The sequence below is a fragment of the Aquarana catesbeiana genome, linkage group LG11, assembly GCF_042186555.1.
Source record: "Aquarana catesbeiana isolate 2022-GZ linkage group LG11, ASM4218655v1, whole genome shotgun sequence".
Lineage (NCBI taxonomy): Eukaryota > Metazoa > Chordata > Amphibia > Anura > Ranidae > Aquarana > Aquarana catesbeiana.
The window spans coordinates 236,030,642-236,056,013 of record NC_133334.1 but is presented as its reverse complement, the minus strand read 5'-3'; the positions used below and the strand labels follow the sequence as shown (position 1 = coordinate 236,056,013).

Sequence of the window (25,372 nt, the reverse complement as noted above, 5' to 3'; positions counted from 1 at the left end):
TGCATCTATCCAAGGGTCCAAACTTCCCCTGTGTAAAATTTCTACGGCTATGGGAGCCGAGGGGTTAAATCTTTCATTTACTTGCACAAACAAATGCAAATATGCTCTCTGGCTCTCTTATAAAAGAAGAGTCGCCATGGTAACTGAAGATGCCTTCTTACCAATTGCTGCGCAGCCAACAATTGTACATTCCAGCTGCAATTTCAGTTCTACAGTAAATGGGGTTTGTTTTCAGAAAAAAAACGTTGTGTACATTATATTGTTTGCCTTGATTAAAGCTCTTATTCATGGGCGCTTTCAGTGGTGCCCAGGGCCACCTGAGCTTTTGTGAGCCGGCATTGTTGGGAGCAGAGTAAACTCCATCATCCAGAGGAGATACAAGTGTCAATAATGGAGGACACGTCCCTGAGAACCAAGCTCTCATTCAGACCCATCACCGGATTCCAAAAGCTCTACAGCACTCAAGTCGAGGATTTCGGTTAACCTCAATCTTCCCTTTCAGAGTTTTGCTTTTCGCCTGAAGTTCAGAACAATACATGAACTTCTTTTGGGGCAAAAAAAAAAAAAAAAAAAAAAAAATCACACTTTTCCCCCTACAGACTTTAATAGAAGCATCTGAAAAACACTTGAAAAAGTAGTGTTTATGCGCTTTTCAGGTGCTCCGAGAAGTCTACCAGGCAACAAATGCGCAATTCTGAGCAAAACAAAAGTCTCTAAAGTAACCCGACTAGGCTAAAGCTTGGCAAAAAAGAAAAAAGGCAACCAAGATGCACTGGGCTCCTCAGGACAGACAAGGCTACCCTCCAGTGGGTACCCCAGCAAGTTACCACAACAAAAAACGTGCAAATATGGAAGAAGCGCCAGACCAAAAGATTTAAAAAAAAAGTCCAATTTAAAGTGGAGTTCCCACTGTTAATTTTTTTTTTTTTTTAGGATTAATATGTTTCGAACCTAACAACAGAGCACTGCGCTCGATTGCCGATTTCAAAGAGAAATATATTTTATATGCCTCTTTACTGGCAGTTTCCATAGTGCTTGGGGGCATGTGAAGCCCACAAGCACTATCTTCCTGGCTCTGGTGCAGCTTGACCAGCATGCACCGCCCGTTCTCGCGCATGCGCCGTACACTTCTGACGTTGCCATCACAACGGGCGGCGTTGTCGGAAGTGCCCGCCCCCGTTGTGATGGCAACGAAGCCCTCGGCGCTCCCCACTGCCTCCTGGGAAGTGATGACAAGCATCTCCCAGGAGCACTAGTGAGCACGGGCACCGAGGGAAATGACGTCAGGCGTCAGGAAGAGGAAGAGGCAGATTACAAGGGACCCCCTAGCAACAGTCATGAAAAGGTGAGTAAAAAAAATTTTTTTTTTCCAAATGTTATTAATTGTTTTTAATGCAGCTGAATAATGCAAAAATAATTTTAGGAGTGGAACTCCACTTTAATTCATTGGCATTGTGCTAAAAGAGAGTCAACAAGTTTCGGATGTCGAAGGAACTCCCCCTTCATCAGGGCTTCAGTTAAAGTGTCATTAAACCCACAACAGGAAAATCAGTCTGTATATGCTGGTTATGCTCACTGTGGAACCTACAGGGTTAATCCTGCGCATTGTGTAAACAGGCTGTTTGATCCTGTCGTCTCAGATCCCCCCCTTCTTCCACAGACACCAATCCATCTCCTGATAGTATAGAGCCTTGGTGGCACTCTGCACATGCTCAGTTTGGTGTGTATTGCTAGAGAGATTTTTTTTTTGTGCATGTGATCAGCCCTTGCAGGGCCAATCAGCACTGTCCAGACAAAGGGTCAGGGGTCCTGCAGCCTCATAGGACAGTCAGAGTAGAATGAAAACTTCTCCTACAAGCTTTAGCCAGAAACTGATAAAAGTCACAAGACTGCTATATACTGCTGATGAGAAAAGGTATTCAGCAGTTTATATTTACTAAAATAATTGCATTTCCATGTTCTGTGTACTGTGGGAGACCAGATATAGTGAATGCAGGGTCCTGGGTTTAGTAACACTTTAAAAATGAGAACCCTGAATGGACTCAAAATAAGGATCAAAATAAGGATCAAGGATCACACAGAAAAGCCTTATTTTGAGTCTCAATTTCTCATTTTTTTTTTATTTTATTCTTTATTTATAAGTTTTATCAAGAAAATCAGAGTAATGAACCAGCTCAGAAGTAAATCGTACATAGCAATGCCTACTGCTAGGAGGTGAGATATTCCAGAATACAACATATACTCAATGTTCAGTCTGTATGACAAGGATCTCATTTTTAACCACTCGCCCTCCGGAAACTTTACCCCCCTTTAGTGCAACTGACAATTGCACGGTCGTACGACACTGTATAGCCAAATAAAATGTATGTTTTTCTTCCCACAAATAGAGTTTTGTTTTGGTGGTATTTGATCACCTCTGTGATTTTCATTTTGTGCGCTATAAACCAAAAAAAACACAAAAAACAAAACAACAATTTTGGAAAAAAGAAAATATTTTTTTTTTACTTTCCGCTATAAAAAATCTCCAGTAAAAAAATAGAAAAAAAAAATCGAATTTCTTCATCAATTTAGATTAATTTGTATACTGCTACATGTTTTTGGTAAAAAAAAAAAAAAAAAAAATACAATAAGCACATACTGTTTGTGCAAAAATTATAGCGTCTAGAAATCTATGGGATATTTTTATGTATATATTTTTTTTTACTATTAATAGCGGCAATCAGCGACGTATAGCAGGATTGCAACATTGCAGCGAACAAATCGGACACTGACACTTTTTGAGGACCAGCGCTAAAAAATAGGAGCTGTCACTGAACTAATGACACTGGCTGGGAAGGGGTTAAACATTAGGGACGATCAAAGTGTTAACTGGGTGCCTAGCTGGTGTTTTCTTACTGTGGGGGAGGTACAGATCCGTGTCCCTACTTTGCAGAGACACAGGACCCATGCCTCCCGTACTGACAGAACGGCAATCTCCCTTGTTTACATAGGTAGACCACCGTTCTCCTTCTATACCAAAAGATCGGCGGGTGCCAGCGGACACTGAGTCTGCAGTACCCACCGATGTATAATCCTGGCAGAGGACATGCCTGCCCCAGACCCGGAAGTGGCAGGTCACATACTAGGTACGGGATCCAGGTGCAGCCGTGCCACTTTGCCACCGTATATCTAAGTTATATGGTTGGCAAGTGGTTAACCGAAGCCCTGATGAAGGGGGGGGGTTCTTTGGCCCCTGAAACGTGTCGGCTGTCTTATGAGATCCTTGAATGGACTCAAAATAAGGCTTTTCTGTGTGAATAGGAGAATTACTCCCCAGCAGTATCTGCATAAGCAATCAATCTTGATTCTTATTGTGTGACCATTCAAGGTCCTCCATTCAAGGTCCACATTTTTAGGTGAAGCCCTGATAAAGGGGGAGTTCCCTTGACGCCTGAAACGCATTTTCTGTCTTTTAGCATAATATCAGTAAATCACATTGAACGCTTATCTTTTGGTCTGGCGCTCGTTCCACGTATGCAATTCTATATATCCACGTTGGGTGCTTGGCAGTGTTATTAGTAGTGGTTCCTTCACACAAAGTAACATCTTTTTTGTGCTGTGACATTTCCTCCTGTAGTTGCACGTAAGTTTGGGGAAGAAAAACATCAGAAAAAAAAACGCATCCTTCAAGCAGCTGCTATAAAATGTTTTACCAATGATTTTATTGCCATCATTTCAATATGTCACTATATTTGCCATCTGTGCTCAGAGCACGTGTAAAGATTCATTTATGACATGGGCCCATGTGCACCTCTTATCTACATTTAAAGGGAACGCACACCTTCCTGGATTTAGAGGCAATGTTAGGAAACAAGGAAATTCAGCTTAAGCACTTGCCAGCCGTATAACATTACTTACTTAGGCGGCTCTGCTGCGCAGGATCACGTGATTCTGCACTTCCGGATCTGAATCGCGTATGCGCACCACTGGCAATCTGCTCCCGCTGTGATCAGGAGGACAAAGTGGAAGTTGATCTGCAGGTACCACATTCTCCATGTCCGCCGGTACCCACCTATCATTAAGCAGATTGCCAGAACGGCGATCTATGTAATCAAGGCAGATCGCCGTTTTGTCAGTAGGGAAGGCATGGATGCTGCGTTTCTGCAAAGCAGGGACAATGGTTGATGCCTTCCCCTAGGCACTGGCTCGGCACACAGTTCACTCTTTGATCGTTCCTGATGTTAATCCCTTCCCAGCCAGTGACATTAGTACGGTGACAGTGTATATTTTTTTTAGCACTGATCACTGTATTAGTGTCACTGGTCCTCAAAAAATGTCAAAAGTGTCAGTTAAGTGTCCTATTTGTCCGCCGCAATATTGCAGTCCCACTACAAGACGCTGATCACCGCCACTAGTAGAAAAAAAAAAAATTCCATGAATATATCGATTGTAGGCGCTTTAAATTTTGCGCAAACCAATCAATATACGCTTATTGGGATTTTTTTTTTTACCAAAAATATGTAGCAGAATACATATTGGCCTAAATTGATGAATACATTTGATTTTTTACATTTCTTTTTACTGGATATGTTCTATAGCAGAAAGTAAAAAAAAAAAAAAAAAAAAAAAAAAATTCTCAAAATTGTCAGTCATTTTTGTTTATAGCGCAAAAAAAAAAAAAAAAAATTGCAGAGGTGATCAAATACCACCAAAAGAAGACTGTGGCAAAAAAAAAAAAAAAAAAAAAAAAAAAGATAAATTTTAACGGACCACCGTGCAACTTCAAAGTAACGCAGTGCTGCATCACAAAAAATGGCCGAAGAAGAAGTGTAAACCTTCCAGAGGTCAAGTGGTTAAAGAACTACAAATACAAGCTCTGAAACTGTGCTTAAAGCAGTAATAAACCCAAAAACCAAACTTTATATTGCAAGTTACCATTTTTTAGGCCTCTTCCACACGATACTCCTGTTTAAGCATCTATTTTTTCAGACTTTTTTTTTTTTTTTTTTGTATTTGCGTGTATTTTCACACACATGCATTCGTGCATTTTTGCACACCCGTGCGTACTCATTCTTAAAATGTTAATGGACGATTGCGTGCAAATGTGCTCATTTGCGTGCATTAGACGTAAATTACTGACCAAAAATGCAGATTTTTCTAATTATTTTTTTACTGGAGAATACACAGCGCTTGTTTACGCGCCTGTGTGCATAGGCACATTACAATTAATGGGCTGCATTTTAGCTTAGTGAAAAAACAAGCTGTATCGAGCTTTTTCAAGCTGCAGTGTGCGAGGGGCCTTAGATGTAATGGCTGCATTCATTTTCTTTTTTAGGCTTTCTTTCTTATATTTTTATCTAGTGATCTGGTCAGTGAGTCTGTTTTTCAAAAGAACAAGCTCTCCAGCACAATGCACTAGTTAGAGATATGACAAACCATTTAAACACTGGCAGGGGTGCTTACAATAACCAGCTTTTATTTATGTAAAACCTTTATCCCAAAAAGGAAAAAACTGTTGGTGTAACTGCTTATAAACATTGAAAATTGCGCCTTAAGGTTCAGATCACTGGCTACCTTAAAAATAAAGATATTATTAACAAACAAGATTGTTTGAATCGGCCATTTAAATGCACACAAGAATCTATGTCTTAAAGCAGTGGTCTCCAAACTATCTGGTCCTTGGGACACTATTCCTTCTACTGACACCGATGATGGGGCACTATTCCTTCTACTGACACCAATATTTTTTATTTTTACTTTACAACATTTAAATATGTTCTTAAATAATAGTATTAGATATTAATATATTAATCAATAAAAATAATAATAATTATATCAAGTAGAGCTGAGTATTATTTGGTTCTTTTAGATCAGAAGGGATGAACTTCGGTCTGTAAATAAGGGAAGTTTAACCACTTAAAGACTAAGGCTCTGTTTCCACTACTGCGAGTTGTTGTGCGACTTGACACATGTCAAGTCGCATGACAAGTCAAAACCCATGTATTTCAATGGCCCCCCATTCTAATTGGTGCGACTCAAGTCGCAGCGACTCCAAAAAAGGTTCTTGCACTACTTTGTTCCTACTTCGGTGTGACTTGTTCTCACATGGTTTTCACCGGTCGCATGACATCGCAACACAAATTGCATAGCAAAGTGTAAATAGCGCAACTTTGGGGACGCAATAGTGGAAACATAGCCTAAACCTTTTTTCTGACACTTGTTGCTTACAAGTTAAAATCAGTATTTTTTGCTTGACTATTAAATTACTTAGAACCCCAAACATTATATATATTTTTTTAGCAGAGACCCTAGAGAATAAAATGGCGGTAATTGCAATATTTTATGTCACGCTGTAATTGCGCTGTATTGTCCTTCAGACTTTAGGGGGGGCAGATTGGGCCAGTGGGAGTGGAAAATGTTCTGGTGCCCAGTGGAATTAAACAATGCTCTATCTTTGGTGTCAGCGGGAGCACTAGTGTCCCACCATTGGCGTCAATGAAAGGATTAGTGTCCCATTGTTGGTGTAATTATGCCCCATCGTTGGCGTCAATGGAAGAAATTGTGCCCCACCATTGGTGTCAGTGGGAGGAATCTTGCCCGTTTGATGGCTTCAGTTGGAGAAATAATGCCCCATTGTTGGTGTCAGCAATGGGAATAATGCCCCATTGTTGGTGTCAGCAACGGGAATAATGCCCCATTGTTGGTGTCAGCAACAGGAATAATGCCCCCCCCCCCCCCCCGATTGTTGGTGTCAGAGAATAGAATAGAGGACCAAGGGCACAATAAAGGCAATCAAAGTTTGGAGACCACTGCCCTAGAGTGAACAAGCATTTTTATGTAATCCCTGGAGTTCGGCTTTAAGGGTTGCATTACCATGCACTGAGGTGCCCTACTATGCAATGCATGTGTGCTGTGTAGCCTACGTGCGTTCAGATATGCCCCAGTACCTATAATACGAATTGGTGTGTGCTGCTAGCAAGCAGAGAATACTAGAGTACTTTTCACATGAACAGGATTGGGTCATGAGACTATAAAACTAATCTTAAAGATGCTCCCTCCTCTCCCCTGCAGCCACCGCTGACTGGAGCGGAGCAGCATGAACACAGGTAAATTTAAACATCTTTCTTACGCAGGTAGTGTTATCTCAGAATTCAAATTTTAACCACTCCCCCCCCCCCCCCCCCAGCCAATTTCTCTTATACATGTAAAAATCATAATTTTTTGTTGCTGGAAAGTTAAAAGATCCCCAAAATATGACATACACATATTTATTTATTTTTTTTTTTAAGCAGAGGCCCTGAAGAATAAAATGGTGTGTGTTGCAATTTTCTATGTCACATAGTATTTGAGCAGCATTTTTTTTTTTTTTTTTAGGAAACAAAAACACAACAGAATACCCAATTTTTTTGTGGAATGTAAAAGACGATGTCACGCCAAGCAAAGAGATACCTAACATGTCAACGCTTTAAAATCTCTATGGGTGACACTTTAAAAGCCTGTAGAGATTACCAGTTTAGCATTACACAGGAGGTCTGGTGCTAGAATTATTGCTCTCTGTCCAATGTTCGTGAGCAGGCATCATCGCGCTATAATCACGGAAATACTAGGATGTCATGTGATGCCCTACGGGTGGGCAAGCGGTGAAGTAGAATTCCACTTAAAGCCTAACTAGTCTGAAAAATGCTCCCTCCTCCTAACACCTAAACGACTGTGTAAAAAAAAAAAAAAAAAAAAAAAAAAAATGTCAAATCTGGTGATCCGGCTCCCCTGTGTCAGCCAGTGGTGATGGAAGGAGGGAGCGCCAACAATGGCTGCACTATGGGAGTCTATGGCTGATGTCATTGTTCCCAGCATTCACAGTTGTTGTCGAGGGGGGGGGTAAATCGCATGACCGGACCAGGCTGAGAATATATATATATATAATTTTTCTTCTTTTTTTTTTTTTTTTAAATACATGGGTTAGTTAGTACAGGTATTAGGAGGGGGGAGGGAGAATTTTTAGGACTAGTTGATCTTTAAGCCGGGTTCACATATGTGCAGCCACGGGTTCGGTGCATGTCTGTTCACCGGTTCAGGGGCGATTCAGGTCCGAATTTTTGCCTGAATTTGCACCTGAACCAGATCCAAAAAGACACACAGGGCCCCTCTGCAATCTGGACGACGACCACCCCAGACCTGTGTGAACCAGCTCCATTGAGAGCCGATCATACTTGCCTGTCATGTGAATTGGATACAGGGAATCCCAGGATTAGGGGCCGTTCACACCAGAATGCGGCGCAGAAATCCTGCATTCCGTGCGTTTCCCACACAACATTCAAAATGCATTACAATTGCGATCTGCAGAGCGTGTCCATATTAAGGTAAAGACATACTACACCGGATCACATACTACAGAAGTACCATGTGACCCGGTTGCAGTGCGTTTTGTAAAGTAGCGGATGCACTACTTTTTGCCGTAGTCCAGGGGGATTTAGCCCTTTCAAAAATGAACGAGCTCACATCGCACAGGAACATGCAGTGCGTTTCTGTGTGATTCCTGGTACGAAGCGGCCCTCACACTCTCACAGTACCTAAGCGATCTTGCCAATTCCTCAAATCACCTATCAGTTCTATTCTTATTAGGGGTGGCCTTCTCCTCCAGAAGCAGCCATTCCTGACACTCCTCAGTGCTGTGGCCTAGGCCTCATGTAAACAATTAATTGAAATGTGATAAGTTTACCATATTTAGACTTATTTTCCAGTCAGAGATCTCTGCAAACTGAAAGTGTCAAAGTCACAAGAATGATGATCAACAAGATACACAGATAATCTTTTGTATCATCGCTGAGAAACTTGAGACATAACCGATAAAGCGGAATAAAAATCTGCGGGTCAGAAACACGCGGTGCCGGACAGTTGTTTTTCTGCCTTTGAATAAAATGACAACAGTTACGGCAAGTTCACACCTCAATCCCAGCCTTTAATATAGTTTACCACATGAACGTTTACACACATTTTCAATACTTTTTGATGTGTTTCAGTGCATTTATCCTCCCCCTCAGGTTTATGCATGTTCTGCTGCATTTACCCGCCTTCCGCTGTATTTTTGGGGTTTTTTTTTAAAGCGTCTGACCCCAACAAAGTGGTGGGAATTAGGGCGATTGGAAAGCATTACTGTGCATGAGTTCAGGATCCATAGAAAAAAAACTGGAAGTATCTGGTGTGAAGCAGCCCTAAAAACGGACCGCGGCCGCCCCAGACATTTGTGAACCGGCTCCATTGAAAGCCAGTTCGATTCACATTATGCGAATTGGCTGCAGTTAAAAACGCATCCAATTCGCATATATGTGAACCGAGCCTAATGCCGCGTACACACGGTCGGACTTTTCGTCTACAAAAGTCCAACGGACGCTGACGGACTAAAGCTGGCTGGTAATCCGATCGTGTGTGGGCTTCTCCGGACTTTCAACGGACTTTTTTAGCCTCAAATCCGACGGACTTTAGATTTGAAACATGCTTCAAATCTTTACGTCGTAAGTACGACGGACCCGAAATCCGCTCGTCTGTGTGCTAGTCCGACGGACAAAAACCCATGCTAGGGCAGCTATTGGCTACTGGCTATGAACTTCCTTATTTTAGTCCGGTGTACGTCATCACGTACGAATCCGTCGGACTTTTGTGTGGTCGTGTGTAGGCAAGTCCGTTCGTAAGAAAGTCTGCCGCAAGTCCGCCGAAGGTACGTCGGAAGTCTGTCGGACAGGCTGTCGGACTTTTGTAGACGAAAAGTCCGACCGTGTGTACGCGGCATTAGGCTTTGTTCACACAGGCATACCGCAGGGTACACCTGTGTGAGGGCCGTGGTTGCCTGCATGGGGAGGTACAGATGTTCCGTGAATCCCCATGCAGGCAGTCCTATTCATGTCAATTGGTAAGTAGCGGCTGAATGGACACAGAGGGCGCTTCCAAGCTGACATTCACGTGGATGCCCAGCCCCAAACTCACACTGCCTGTACATCACCATCCGCTGCCACTTTAAGTGGGCTTTAGGCTACATTCACACCAAAGTGTCACATTATCAAGTGTTTTTTTGGAGCAGAATTGCGCGCTTTTGCAGCTATATTCACGTGTTTTTTTCAAGCTTTTTTTTTAACTTTTTTTTTTTTTTAGCAGAATTGCACATTTTTACAGCTTTTATCAGGCATTTTTTTTCATGCTTTTTTCAACTAAAAGGTGTTGAGTGCTGCTGGAGAGCAGATATTTGAGCAGAAAACAAGTGACAAAAAATAACACTCGAAAAAAAAGCTCATGTTGTGCTTTTCTGGCATTTCCACTGAAGTCAATGGGGACAAAAAATGCTCAATTCTGCCTGAAAAGTAGCTCATGTACTTTTTTGAGCGACAGGCGTTTTACTACAAGCAACAGGACTCTCAGATGTGAACAAGGGCTATTGAAAACAAAAAGGTTTTTGCTTGTTGAGCGCTTTTCAGCTTTGAGCTACAAAACGCTCAAGTGTGAACGGAGCCTCATGGGAAGAATGCAGCTCTTGTATCATGTAACTGCAGTGTGTTGGCTCTCACAGTGCACACAGGATCAGGAGTCCATTCTACTTGTTACCGATCAGAAGCTGAGACTCAGCTTGGTCACTGTGCTGGAAGCGCATTTCTCAGCATACAATCTAAGGCCACTGTGGACGCATATGTGCTGTGGCTGGGTGTCAAACCCCACCTTTCCTGCCGCCACATATATGTACTACACAAATAAAATAAAACTGGTTTTACAGAACAGAATCTGATGCAGCTGTGCATGGTAACCAATCAGCTGCTAACTTCAGGTTGTTCAATTAAGTTTAGGCTGGCCATACATGGTCAAATTTTGAAAGAATTTTCTTTTGAGGCTAGGTTCACACTTCTGCGAATTTTATTGCGAATTTGAGCTGTTACGATCGCTCAAATTCGCAAGTCATTTTAATAACAGTTTTCCATGGAGTGCCGTTCACATCAATGCGTTGCGAATCTAAGCTGCGTAAAAAAAGGGTCCTGTCCGAGTCTGATCCATGTGCGATGCAAATTCAGCTCCATAGATTGCAAAATTTGCAGTAGAATCGCAAGAACACATAAAGAATTCGCAATGCAAATTCGCAACGCTCTGCCTTGTGCGAACCGCTGCGGGTGTCATTAACTTGACACCCCCACTTTAGTTCACAGATCGCAGTGCGAACTGTGAACTCGCACAGGAATCAGATCGCATAGGTGAGAACAACCATGCGATCCAAATCTAGTGCAGGGAAAAGCAAATCCCTGCACTCTTTTCTGTGCGAATCCAATGCAAGTTCAGCCATACAACTGTATGGCTGAACTCGCATTGCTCAGAGATCGCATGTGATCAGCACCTGCGGGGAGGGTGCGAATCACATGCGATCTCAGAGATTGCGCTAGCGTGAACCCAGGCTAAGACCCCTTTCACACTGGGGCCACAGTCGCATTAGCGCTAAAGCATCGCTTGCTTTAGCGCTGTGTAAGCGGCACTTTTCGGGCGCTAGCAGGGTGCTTATAACCCCAAAGGGGTTAAATGCGCCCGTGTTGCGGAGCTTCTGAAGCGCTGCCCATTTTGGGGGTGCTAAATACAGCGCTCCCAAACCGCCCCAAAGATGCTGCTTGCAGGACTTTTCCCAACGTCCCACAAGCGCACCACCACAGTGCACGGTTTACAGGCCCTATTTCTAGCGCTAAAACGCCTGAAAACCTCCTCAGTGTAAAAGGGCTCTTAACACTAGATTTCTTTCAAGACCTCCTAGTAGACCATCCCAAGTCCAATGGCCCGTACACACGATCCAAATATCGTACGAAAACGGTCGGCTGAGGAAGGATCGTACGATTTTCGGATCGGGTGTACGCTACTTTCGACAGCCGATCACGACCGTTCATTCGATCGGGCATGCACGAAAATTTTCCTCGTACGATTCCAGATCGTACGATTTTGCGGTTAGTCAGTATAGTTGTCGTCCGAAAATTCAATACAAATATATTACAACATAAGACATCACTTCTGAATTTTTTTTCTGTGTTTACGAGAATTTTCATGACTTTATTTAGCTATTCAATTACTACTTGCGACTATTAAGCGAAAACGGTCGTACGATATTCGGATCGTGTGTACGGGCCACAAGGCTGGGTTCACACCGCAGCAAGGAACAGGGAATTCCGCATCCAATTCGCAATCGTTTGAACCCAGCCTGAGAGTGGCCTAGCCAGAGTTCTAGTATTCTCCTAGCTAATGACTGTATAGATATGAACCGTTTGTCTGCCAAGCATCGCATCATTTCTTTTGCCGTTAGAGCTGGACCAATCCCTGAGCCTAGGTTCACAATAATGAGGCGCAGGATTTGCAACAATTCCTGTGCATTTCCCGCACTGCATCACAATCGCACTCCCTTCATGCGAACTGCTGCGAGTGTCAATGTTAAGTTAACGACACCCCAAAAACTGTTAAAAAAAAACGCAGTGCAATCGGCAGAATCGGATCACATAGGTGTAAATACCCATGCGACCCGATTCCAGTGCAGAACTAAAAAAGGTGCATGCACCTTTTTCATGCGGGTGTGGTGCGATTTGAGCCATACAAAATGAATGGTCTCAAATCACACTGCAAAGAATTGCATGCGATTTGAACAGGAATGCGGTGAGATTCCTATTCGAATCAGATGCAGTTCCCAGGACCGCACCAGTGTGAACCCAAATCAAGAAGCTGCAACACCTAACATTAAAGGGTGGTGCTTAACGTCATTGCTTTTCCTTTGCAAATACACCTTTGTGTCAGTTCACACTGATGCGATGCGGGAAATGCAGCGATTCATGTGCATTTCCCACACAGCATAGCAATCGCACTGTGTTCATGCGATCTGCTGCATGCGTCAATTATGAGTTACCACCCCAAAAGCTTGCAAAAATCAGTGTGTTTGCCTGAACCGGATTGCATGGGTGTGCAAAAAAAAAAAAAAAGCTGCCTGAACTATTTTCATGCGGATGAGGTGCAATTTGAGCCATTCAAAAAGTGAATGGGTTCAAATCGCACCAGGTAGAATAGCATGTGATTTGCACAGGAATGCGGTGCGATTTCTGTGCGAATGGCATGCGATGTGACAGTGTGAACCGGGACTTAAATTGGTTCTAAAGCCTGGACTTTTTTTTTTTTTTTTAACAATGCATTCCCTGCATTAGGCTATATGGAATCACGGGCAGAATCTTCATCTTGAACGGGGCACCCCAAATGCCACCACTCCCTATTTTAATCATTTTGGTAAGCAACCAGAACGTGGTAAAAACGGGACCCAACCGCCTATTTATAATGCCTGTGTGAAAAAGCCCTAAGGCTATGTTCTCACTATTGCCTCCCCAAAGTCACGCGATTTTGCCGCGATTTTTGACCGCAACTTGAAGAAATGCCTGTGTATTCTTGAGATGTATAGACCTCAAGTCGCATCAAAGTGGGACCAAAGTAGTGCAGGAACTACTTTGAAGTCGCAGCAACTTGAAGTCGCACAGATATGAATGGTACTCATTGGAAATCATGGGGTACAACTTGTCATGCGACTTTTCAGTCCCAAATCGCATGAAAAGTCGCACTAGTGGAAACATAACCTTAGTGCGGGATGCTGCATGTGATACAGATAGGAATTGCGCAGCATTCCTATTCAAATCACATGCGATTCTTTGCAGTGCAATTCAAGCCCATTCATTTTTGTATGGGCCCAATTTGCACCGCACTAAAACGGTGCAGACATCTTTTTTTTGCCACACCAGAATCAGATCACATGGGTGTTCCCACCCATGAGATCCGATTCTTGCAATCGCACCGCCGTCTGTTTTGGGGTGTCATTCATTTAACACTAGTGGCAGATCACATGAACGGAGTGCAATCTCAATGCGGTGCGGGAAACGATCAGGATTCACTGTGTTTCCTGCCACGCTTACACGTGAACCAGGGCCCAAGCTAAAAGTGCTTCATAAATATTACCCAGGTTCAGCAGGAGTTACATTGTTTTACATGTTTCGCACTGCAATGTTGTAACCAAATTACATTTTTTCTCAAGATGTAAATAACAAATGTATAAAAGATATAGAGATTAAGGGGCATTACAAAAAAAAAAGTTTGATCAGATCATCTAAGTATACATTTTTGATAATTACCATTATAAATTTGATTGCTGCTTCTTAAAAATTAAAAAGCATTGTAGATTTGCAAAAATACCAACTTATTCGCTGTTGATAATTTAATAATTTATCATTTTCAATCTCTCTCTATTTCAAGACTAAATAACGATTTATAAACCGATATGTATACATAGATAAGTCATACCTTTATAGCAATGTCATCAATAAACAAATTTCTACTTTGTCTATTATAATAGATATGCTAAGATTTTTTTTTTTCCTTTAACATCCATAAATTTTAACTTGGATTTCCATGCTAACAATATTAAGAAAAAAAAAATCTTCTGTAAAAATGTTAGATCTATTGCTGTCTGTGCATATAATGCTCATTTCCCAGAACCCTCTTGTGATATAATATATACAGAACTCCGGTGGTAGACCAGTAATGTGCTGCAGTGAGCTGTCTGCATACACTGCATTGGGGAATCTCTACAAGCACAAGACATCATAGACACTTCCATTAAACAAGCTTACATTGATAAATATACCACCTATTTCTAAGAAATTGGATTTAAAATACGCCCTGGATGGGAAATTTTGGATCCAATATTACTGTGCTTATGTCATTTTTTTTTAATTTTATTCTTTATGTAAAAAAAAAAAAAATAATACACATACACACACAACACACACAGAAACAAACACTCTTGCAATGGCAGACATTTTCAGTACTCTGTTCCAACAAAACTGGTAAAAAAGATTCAAAATGTAATTCAATTTTATGAATGTCATAACAAAATAAAATAATAATAATATAAAAACTTAGAAAAGCAATATCTAAGATCGGTCCTGTCTGATAATAAATACAATATATTACAAAATGTTTATACCACAGTAGAAATAAACACATTGAGCAGGAGGGCTGAATGTATTCTCAATAATAAAAAAAAAAAAAAAAAAAAAAAAGAGCTGTAACTAGGATAAAGGAACCATCTCACATGCAGCAAGTACCACTAGTGGTTTGTTTTGTTTTTTTCATTGAAGTCAATGTTTTTGCTGGTCCACCAGACTTTTGTTTTTGTTTTTTTAAGCTGCTGAACCAGTGCAATAAATAAATGCTGGAAGTGCCTGATTATATATATATAATTATTTTTTTTCCCCCCAGACATGTATACTGTATATGCATACACTGACTATGGATAGAGATATATATAGATACACAATTTTGTCCATACACTTCGAGTGTGTTTTTATATAAAAAATTAAAAACAAAAAACACACTTGAAGTGTATGGACAAAATGTGTGTGTGTGTGTGTGTGTGTGTGTGTGTGTGTGTGTGTGTGTGTGTGTGTGTATATATATATATATATATATATATATATATATATATATATATATATATACACACACACACACACACACACACACACATACATACCTACATACATATAAATTGTCTTCTTTTCCCACAGACATATATACTGTATGCCCATCCACTGTGAGTGTAAATATTAAATATTATATATATATATATATATATATATATATATATATATATATATATATATATATATATATATTTTTTTTTTTTTTTTTTTTTTTTATTTCTCTTCCAATATATATATATATATATATATATATATATATATATCCTTGAGTGTATACACACTATATATATATATATATATATATATATATATATATATATATATATATATATATATGTGCATCACTTTAAGAGTGTGTATGTATGTATATATATATATATATATATATACGCTCAAAGTGATATATCCATCCCTTTCACGTCTTGCAGACCCAATACATGGACCTTTCCATACATAACCAGAGCGGCCGGTCACTACACATCTATGGATCGCCCCGATGTCTTTTGCACATCACGCAGCCTCTCCATACACCGGTATATCTCCGGCACACATCGGTGTACCAATAGGGATCATCCACTCCCAACCATTGGACACAAAGTCACACTAGAAAGCCTCTTGGCCCCCATAGACGCCCCGGTGTCCACACCGTACATCTAACACACAACCACCCAGCCATCTGGACCATCGATCACCCCCCGGAGGAGCGATCGAAGTCTGCTGGAGAGGTTCTGCGTCAGATCAGGCCCGGCTTCCATCCTGTATGTAGACACTTGTATGATGTCCCCCATTGGGGGGGTCTCTATTCGGGGGCCCCCCACATGTAGTACATACACTGATCACAATATGGCCCCTGACAGCTTTATCTAACCAGGCGGTCAGCGGAGCAAAAATGGATGTGCAAAGTGCAGTAACCATAGCAACCAATCAGATTCCGCTTCTCATCGGAGGAAAGGCGGATGCTGATTGGTTGCTGGGGGTGACAGCACTGGATCTCCTCCATTCACACAGGAGATGGATTCTTAGTAGCAGAAAATGTCAGTTATTTGCAGCTCAGAGGAGAAGTGTGGAAATAAGTGACATTTATTTTTTGTAATGAAAAGAATGAGATGGAGCTGATCCCCTCCCCCCGGATCACACTGGTGATGATGATGATGGGGGTGATAATGATGATGGGGGTGATAATGATGATGGGGGGGTGATAATGATGATGGGGGGGTGATAATGATGATGGGGGTGATAATGATGATGGGGGGATGGGGGGTGATGATGATGATGGGGGGTGATAATGATGATGGGGGTGATAATGATGATGGGGGGTGATGATGATGATGGGGGTGATAATGATGATGGGGGTGATAATGATGATTTGGGGTGATAATGATGATTTGGGGTGATAATGATGATTTGGGGGGATAATGATGATTTGGGGTGATAATGATGATTTGGGGTGATAATGATGATGGGGGTGATAATGATGATGGGGGTGATAATGATGATGGGGGGTGATAATGATGATGGGGTGATTATAATGATGGGGTGATTATAATGATGGGGGTGATAATGATGATGGGGGTAATAATGATGATTTGGGGTGATAATGATGATTTGGGGTGATAATGATGATTTGGGGTGATAATGATGATTTGGGGTGATAATGATGATGGGGGGTGATAATGATGATGGGGGGTGATAATGATGATGGGGGGTGATAATGATGATGGGGGGTGATAATGATGATGGGGGGTGATAATGATGATGGGGGTGATAATGATGATGGGGGTGATGATGATGATGATGGGGGGTGATAATGATGATGGGGGGTGATAATGATGATTTGGGGTGATAATGATGATTTGGGGTGATAATGATGATTTGGGGTGATAATGATGATTTGGGGTGATAATGATGATGGGGGGTGATAATGATGATTTGGGGTGATAATGATGATTTGGGGTGATAATGATGATTTGGGGTGATTATAATGATGGGGGGTCCCCTCCTCCTCCTCCTCCCCTCCCCTCCCCCCCCGGGGGGTCCCCACGTACCGTAGCGGAGGTGAGGCTGCTGTCCTGTAGGGTGAGATGATGGGGTTCCCATCGTCGGAGGAATTTGGAGGTGAGGATCTTGCTGAGGAAGGTGCGGGGGTGTCGGATCACACACACCTGGATGTCCCCCTCCTGGAGAAGCTTGTATCTCATCCCATTGAAGTGAAGCATGGACCTCCGGCACGGCACGGCGCCCTTCCCCCCCTCCGGACCGGACATCTCCCCCCCCAGGAGGGGTTTGTTCTCCTCGATCTGCCGGTGATCGCTTCCCCCACATGAGCCGCTCGTACAATCCATAGCAACCGGTGCCTCCCCCCCTCCTCCTCCTCTACAATCCCAACACACCGCCGGGGGGTCCCCGCTGCCCGGTACTGCCGCCGCCCGCTGCTGGTCACTGATCGGCCCCGGGCATGTCACATCCAGTCCGGGGGGGAAGGGGGGGTCTGAGCATGGATCGGACGGGTGTCAGTGTGTGTGTCACAGCCAGGCTACGGGGACAAGATTGCAGCAGCTTCTCCACTACCATTGGCTGGCCCCGCGTCACGTGTCCCATCAATGACGTCAATGGCAGAAGCGAGCAGATCAGGATGCACACAGTGTGTGTGGTGCAGGGAGGAGAGGAGAGGAGGGGAGAGAGGAGGAGAGGAGGAGAGGAGGAGAGGAGAGCTCCATCCCCGACACACCGCGACACCCTCAGATCACACACTGCAATCACACACCATGTACACACTACATGTCATGGAGGATCCCCCCTCCCCCCACCTGATGGGTGATATACATGTACTGTACACATTTATTTACTAACACTGGAGAGTGCAGATCTGCAAAGAAACCAATCATATTCCAGGTTTTATTGATAAAGCTGAAGTTAGAAGCTGGCTACAAAGCACAACTGCACCGGATTTTACACTCTCCATTTTTAAAGAATCAACCCCAATGTCAGATTTCATGTCAGATTTCATTTCCTGGTGTCAGATTTCATGTACACAGTGTCAGATTTCATATACATGGTGTCAAGTGTAAAATTTCATGTGCATGCTGTCATATTTCATTACATGGTATCATATTTCATGTATACTGTGACAAATTTATGTACAGCGTTTCAAATTTCATGTACATGATTTCAGATTTCATGTATACTGTCAGGTGTCAATTTTATGTACACAGTGTCAGATTTCATGTATACTGTGACAAATGTATGTCCATGGTGTCATATTTCATTACATTGTTTCAGATTTCTTGTATACAGTGTGAGGTGTCTTATTTCATGTACATGGTGTCAGTTTTCATGTATACTGTCAGGTGTCAAATTTATGTACAGTGTCAGATTTCATGTACACAGTGTTAGGTGTCAGATCTCATGCATACTGTGCAAATGTATGTACATGGTGTCAGATTTCATGTATACTGTGTCAGGTGTCAGATTTCATGTACATTACTATATCAAAAAAGTGTTTTCCTATAGTTACACTTTCAAGCAGCTTTTCTCAACCTTTTCAACACAGAGGAACCCTTGAAATATGTTTCCAGTCTCAGGGAACTCGGCTAAAAATGACAAATGTACAACTCATGGTACACAAGGATGGCCATGCACGGTTTAAATCTCAGACAGTTCAGCAGGAACCGGTTGAGATTCGAACCATTAATGGGCAGGCTGAATGTACGAAGTTGATCAATCAATCAACTTGGGTACAACCAGCTTGCCGGATTTACTTCTGATGATCACAAGCAGCTAATAAGTTATAACCCTCCCGTACTTTATCCAAAATGAACAAAATGTAGCTCTACTTTAACTGCAGTGATCAGTTATGTGGAGACTTCCTGAGGTCACTATAATCCAATCATTCTCAACCAGGATTATTTTGCTAGGTTCTTTCAGCAATAGCTGATTGGCCTCCAATCTGATGATGCTGCATGTTTTCGGGGTCAATGCTACTTGATAGGGACAGTGGCATGACACCAATTAGAGTTTTAGCTGTATGTATTGCATTCTTCTCACTGATCCCCAATGTACGGGGCCTTCATTCCTTTCTCTGAGCATAGCTGTAAGGATGTACATCTCTCAGCGACTACGATCAAATGAGACCCTTCTGCCACTGACCACCGATGTAAGGGGACCCTTCATTGACCACCAGTGTAAGGGGACCCTTCATTGACCACCAGTGTAAGGGGACCCTTCATTGACCACCAGTGTAAGGGGACCCTTCATTGACCACCAGTGTAAAGGGACCCTTCATTGACCACCAGTGTAAGGGGACCCTTCATTGACCACCAGTGTAAAGGGACCCTTCATTGACCACCAGTGTAAGGGGACCCTTCGTTGACCACCAGTGTAAGGGACTTAATTCCTTTCTCTGAAAATTTACAGTATATAAGGAGGCACATCTGCCACTGACCATAATCTAAGGGGACCCTTCTCAGACTTACCACCAATGAAAGCGACATTCTTCCTTTCTCTGAACATATGTATATGTAAGAAGGATTATCTTTCGCTGACCATGAACTAAGGGGGGCTTTCACTGAACACCAATTTACAGAGACATTTCTCCACTGATTACTGATGTAAGGGACGTTCTTCCATACTCTGAACATACGATATGTAAGGAGGACCATCTCTCACTTACTAGAATTTAAGAGGGTCCCTCTCCTGCTGACCATCAGTGTAAGAGGAACTTCCACTGAAAACCAATGTACAGAGGCATTTCTCCACTGACCATCAATGTAAGGAACAGTCTTCCTTACTGTGAAAATATATATAGGGGAACACATCTCTCACTGACCAAAATCTAAGGGGGTCCTTCTCTGACTGATCACAAATGTAAGGGACGTTCTTTCTTTCTCTGAATATAGATGTAAGCAGGCACCTCTCTCAATGATCACTAACCACCAATATACTGAACTGTACAGAAGTATTTCTCCACTAACTACCAATGTATGGGACCTTCTTCTCTTCTCTGAACATAGATGTAAAGAGGCACATCTCTCAATGACCATTATCTAAGGCAGTGGTTCTTAACCTCAGACCTCAAGTACCCCCAACGGTCCATGTTTTCAGGTTTTCCTTTACTTTGCACAGCTGCTTTAAATCAATATCAATGATATGGTATTGATAAGAGCTATTTTATCTAAGGCTGGGTTCACACTATTGCGAATTGGATGCATTTTTTCCCCGCATCCAATTTGCATGTCAGGAGATTGTGTCCAGCTCTCTATGGAGCCGGTTCACACATCTCTGGGGCGGCTCCAGTGCGAATTGCACAGGAGTCCTGTGCGTCTTCTGGTCTCTTTCAGGTCCAAATTCAGCCAAAAATATAGGCTGAAATCGGACCTGAAACAGTGAACAGGGACGCACCTGACTCCTGCTGTGAGCCGCTCCATACTGCGATGTGAACCCAGCCTTAGGGAAGTTCCCAAAATATGGCCCGTTGAAGGTACTTGAGGACTGAGGTTGAGAACCACTGATTTAAGAGACCATTCACCTACTAACTACCAATGTAAGGAGAACACATCGATGTATGGAGGCATTTCTCCACTACCAATGTAAGGGATATTCTTCCTTTCTCTGAACATATAAGTGAAGAGGTACATCTCTCACTGACAATATTCTAAGGTGTCCTCTGGCTGACCCACCAATATAAGGGGCGATCTTCCTTTCATTGAACATAGCTATAAGGAGGCACATCTCTCAATGACTATGATCCAAGGGGCCCATCTTCCACTGTCCACCAATGAAAGGGGACCCTTTAATGAACACCAATGTACAGAGGCATTTCTCCACTGATCATTAATGAAAGGGACATCTCTCACTGACCATAATCTAAGGGGGTTCTTCTCTGACTGACCACCAATGTAAGTGACGTTATTTCTTTCTCTGAACATACTGTAGATGTAAGGAGGCACATCTCTCAATGACCACTAACCACCAATGTAAGGGGACCCTTCACTGGGCACCAATGTACAAAGGCATTTGTTCATTGACTACCAACCCATGGGACATTCTTCCTTTCTCTTTACATACTGTATATACAGTCAGGTCCATAAATATTAGGACATTGACACAATTCTAATCTATTTGGCTCTATACACCACCACAATGGATTTGAAATGAAACAAACAAAATGTGCTTTAACTGCAGACTTTCAGCTTTAATTTGAGGGTACTTTCATCCAAATCAGGTGAACGGCGTAAGAATTACAACAGTTTGTATTTGTGCCTCCCACTTTTGAGGGGACCAAAAGTAATGGGACAAATTAGCAATCATCCATCAAACTTTCACTTTTTAATACTTGGTTGCAAATCCTTTGCAATCTATTACAGCCTGAAGTCTGGAACGCATGGACATCACCAGACGCTGGGTTTCATCCCTGGTGATGCTCTGCAAGGCCTCTACTGCAACTGTCTTCAGTTCCTGCTTGTTCTTGGGGCATTTTTCCTTCAGTTTTGTCTTCAGCAAGGGAAATGCATGCTCAATCGGATTCAGGTCAGGTGATTGACTTGGCCATTGCATACCATTCCTCTTCTTTCCCTTAAAAAACTCTTTGGTTGCTTCGGGTCATTGTCCATCTGCACTGTCAAGCGCCGTCCAATGAGTTCTAAAGCATTTTGCTGAATATGAGCAGATAATATTGCCCGAAACACTTCAGAATTCATCTTGCTGCTTTTGTCAGCAGTCACATCATCAATAAATGCAAGAGAACCAGTTCCATTGGCAGCCATACATGCCCACGCCATGACACTACCACCACCATGCTTCACTGATGAGGTGGTATTCTTTGGATCATGAGCAGTTCCTTTCCTTCTCTCTTCCCATCACTCTGGTACAAGTTGATCTTGGTTTCATCTGTCCATAGGATGTTGTTCCAGAACTGTGAAGGCTTTTTTAGATGTTGTTTGGCAAACTCTAATCTGGCCTTCTTGTTTTTGAGGCTCATCTCCCCAACCCAAAGCACCTTGTTCCTATGTTGATGGGGACAAGAACCTCATCCCCACGACCCCCGCCGGTGGCTGTGGGGGTCTGCGGGCAGGGGGCTTATTGGAATCTGGAAGATCCCGGATCCCCCCCCCATGTGCATGAGTATGGGGTACATTGCACCCCTACCCGTTTACCTAAAAAGTGTCAACTAGTAATAAAAACACAGAGACAGTTTTTGACAAATCCTTTATTAAAAAATAAAAAAACAGTGTCCCCTGATGTAAATCCATCATCAATCACGACGCCCGCGCACCTGCTGGAACCCAAGAAAAAAAAAGAGCTCCGCTCGCTAAGACGGCTGACTGCCAAATGCCTCCTCCGCCATTTGACCCTAAACCCACCCTAACCCTAAAACCCTCAGTTCTTATATAGGTAAGGGCGAGGCCACCTGGTGACATCACCTGGTGGCACCGCCCCCCTTGTGACGTCACGGATCCAGCGTGCACCGGTCAGTGATGTCACAAGGGGGGCGGTGTCATGATTTTTTTGGGGGGGTTCCAGCAGTGCGTGGGTATCATGATTGATGATGGATCTACATCGGGGGACACTGTTTTTTATTTTAATAAAGGAATTGTCAAAAACTGTCTGTGTTTTTATTACTTTTTGACAATTTTTGGGTGAATAGGTAGGGGCCCAATGTACCCCATACTCATTCACATAGAGAAGGGGGCAGGATCCGGGGGCCCCCTTGTTAAAGAGGGCTTCCAGATTCTGATAAGCCCCTTGCCCGTAGACCCCCACAACCACTGGCCAGGGTTGTGGGGATGAGGCCCTTGTCCCCATCAACATGGGGACAAGGTGCTTTGGGGTGGGGGGGCAGAGCCTGATGTTGAGGGCATGTAGCCTGATATGGTTCAGGGGGGCTTATCCGAGCATGCAGCCCTCTTTCCTGACCTGCCAGGCTGCATGCTCGGATAAGGGTCTGGTATAGATTGTAGGTATGCAGCCTGGCAGGTCAGAAAAGGGGGGGACAAGCGAATCCCCCCTCTTAAACCATACCAGCTGGAGTGACGTCACTACTGTGCAAGTGCGGATCGTCGGAGGCATTATCCGACATCCTGCAGTAATCGACAGAACACTGGCTCCCCTTGGATACAGACCACCTCATCCGGCTTTGGGATTTATTTGCTTGCCGTGCCTTTCATCCTAAACTTGTCTGGGAAAGGTTTGTGGGAATATCGGTGATCATGTGTCCAGAGAAGCGATCGGCGGGGTCTCCAGAGCTTACACACAAAGGAAGGAGGAGGATGCTGGGCGGCTCTGCCTAGGGACATCATATTGCTGTCCCACCAGTACTGATACACCGCCAAGAATTGATTTGCCAAGGGGCAAAGCTGCGGCGCGCGTTGCTGATTGTTGGATAATGCCTCTGACGATCTGCACATGCGCAGTAATGATGTCATGCCAGCTAATCAGCAGATCGGAGGCATTATCCGACGATCTGCTGTAATCAACAGAACACTGGCTATCATATTCAGACAGCTATGTGTAAGGGTGCCCCGCTTCTTCTTGGATAGGACAACTACTCTTGTGTAATGATGGAACCTTCCACCATATTGTGTCGAACTCCTGGCCATAGGTTCGCTCACGCCATCTCTGGCCCAAGCCCTTGACATTCAAAAATAAAGAAATATCCACACATGGAATGCATTTTTTCGCACTTTACTTTAGCTTTGTAAGATATGAATGACATCTGACACCACATTTGACATACTAACAGAATTCTTCAGCGCAGAATGCCGTATACAGGACTAGACATTCTGTAGTTTTCATTTAGGCACGGAACGCCAGCACATGGTTTATAAGCCTGAACACCACCTCTCTTTGGGAGCACCACAGAGTTGGGGCCACTTCCTCACATATACTAAGTCCACAGTATTCAGCTTCCTTCACCAAGTAGGATTAAGATGCCTTCATTAACCACTTGCCTACTGGGCACTTTTACCCCCTCCCTGCCCAGGCTAATTTTCAGCTTTCAGCGCTGTCACTCTTTGAATGGCATTTGCGAGGTCATGCAACACTGTACCCATTGAGCTTTTTTTTTTGTGGTATTTAATCACTGCTGGGTTTTTTATGTTCTGCTAAATAAACAAAAAAAGACAGAAAATTTTGAGAAAAAGACTAAATGTTTTTCATAGTTTGTTATAAAATCTTACAAACAAGTAATTTTTCTCCTTCACTGATGTGTGCTGATGAGGCGGCACTGATGAGGCGGCACTTATGGGAACTGATGAGGGGGCACTGGTGGGCACTGATGAGGAGGCCCTGATGAGGCTACACTGATAGGCGGCACTAATGGGCACTGGTAGGCAGCACTGATAGGTGACATTGATGAGGAGGCACTGATGGGCACTGATTGGCAGCACTAAAGAGCATTGATTGGCAGCACTGGTGGACACTGATTGGCAACACTGGTGGGCACGGATAGGTAGCACTGGTGGGACTGCGCTGATAATCAGAACACTGATAATCAGTGCCCTGATTAACAGTGTAGATGTCCCTTTCACACAAGCCAGTTATCGGCTCTCCTCACGCTGTCAGCCTGAGGAAAGGAATGCCTGGATGTGTTTACATCATAATCAGCTGTGATTGGACACAGCTGATCACTTGGTAAAGGGTTGCTGTGATTGGCCCTTTACCCCGATCTGTGATCCGCTGTGTCCTAAGGACACAGCAATCACAGAACGCGCCAACCGTGGTGAGCGCAATCACAGGAGAATGTCAAATGACACCCTCCCAGAACTGGACGACCGTGCTGTAGCCGTCATTCAGCTATAGCGTGGTCAGGAAGTGGGTAATATATCGGTGTCTCCCAATGTCCCCTTCATAGATCTTCCCAGCTGGGCACACTCCCAGAT

The 25,372-nt window shown here is 43.2% G+C and overlaps 1 protein-coding gene across 4 annotated transcripts in view; it reads right to left on the bottom strand.

The window, feature by feature from the left end:
* Positions 1–18,107, bottom strand: part of CMIP (c-Maf inducing protein) — a 278,661-nt gene extending 260,554 nt beyond the window's left edge. For 2 of the 4 annotated variants that reach the window (XM_073605536.1, XM_073605537.1), the window contains exon 1: positions 17,543–18,106. In XM_073605536.1, coding sequence (XP_073461637.1) covers positions 17,543–17,839 — 297 coding nt within the window. In that variant the 5' untranslated portion in view covers positions 17,840–18,106. Of the gene's footprint in view, positions 1–17,542 lie in introns of all 4 variants that reach the window. The other 2 variants (XM_073605534.1, XM_073605538.1) reach the window with 2 other exon arrangements.
* Positions 18,108–25,372: the final 7,265 nt, after the last annotated feature.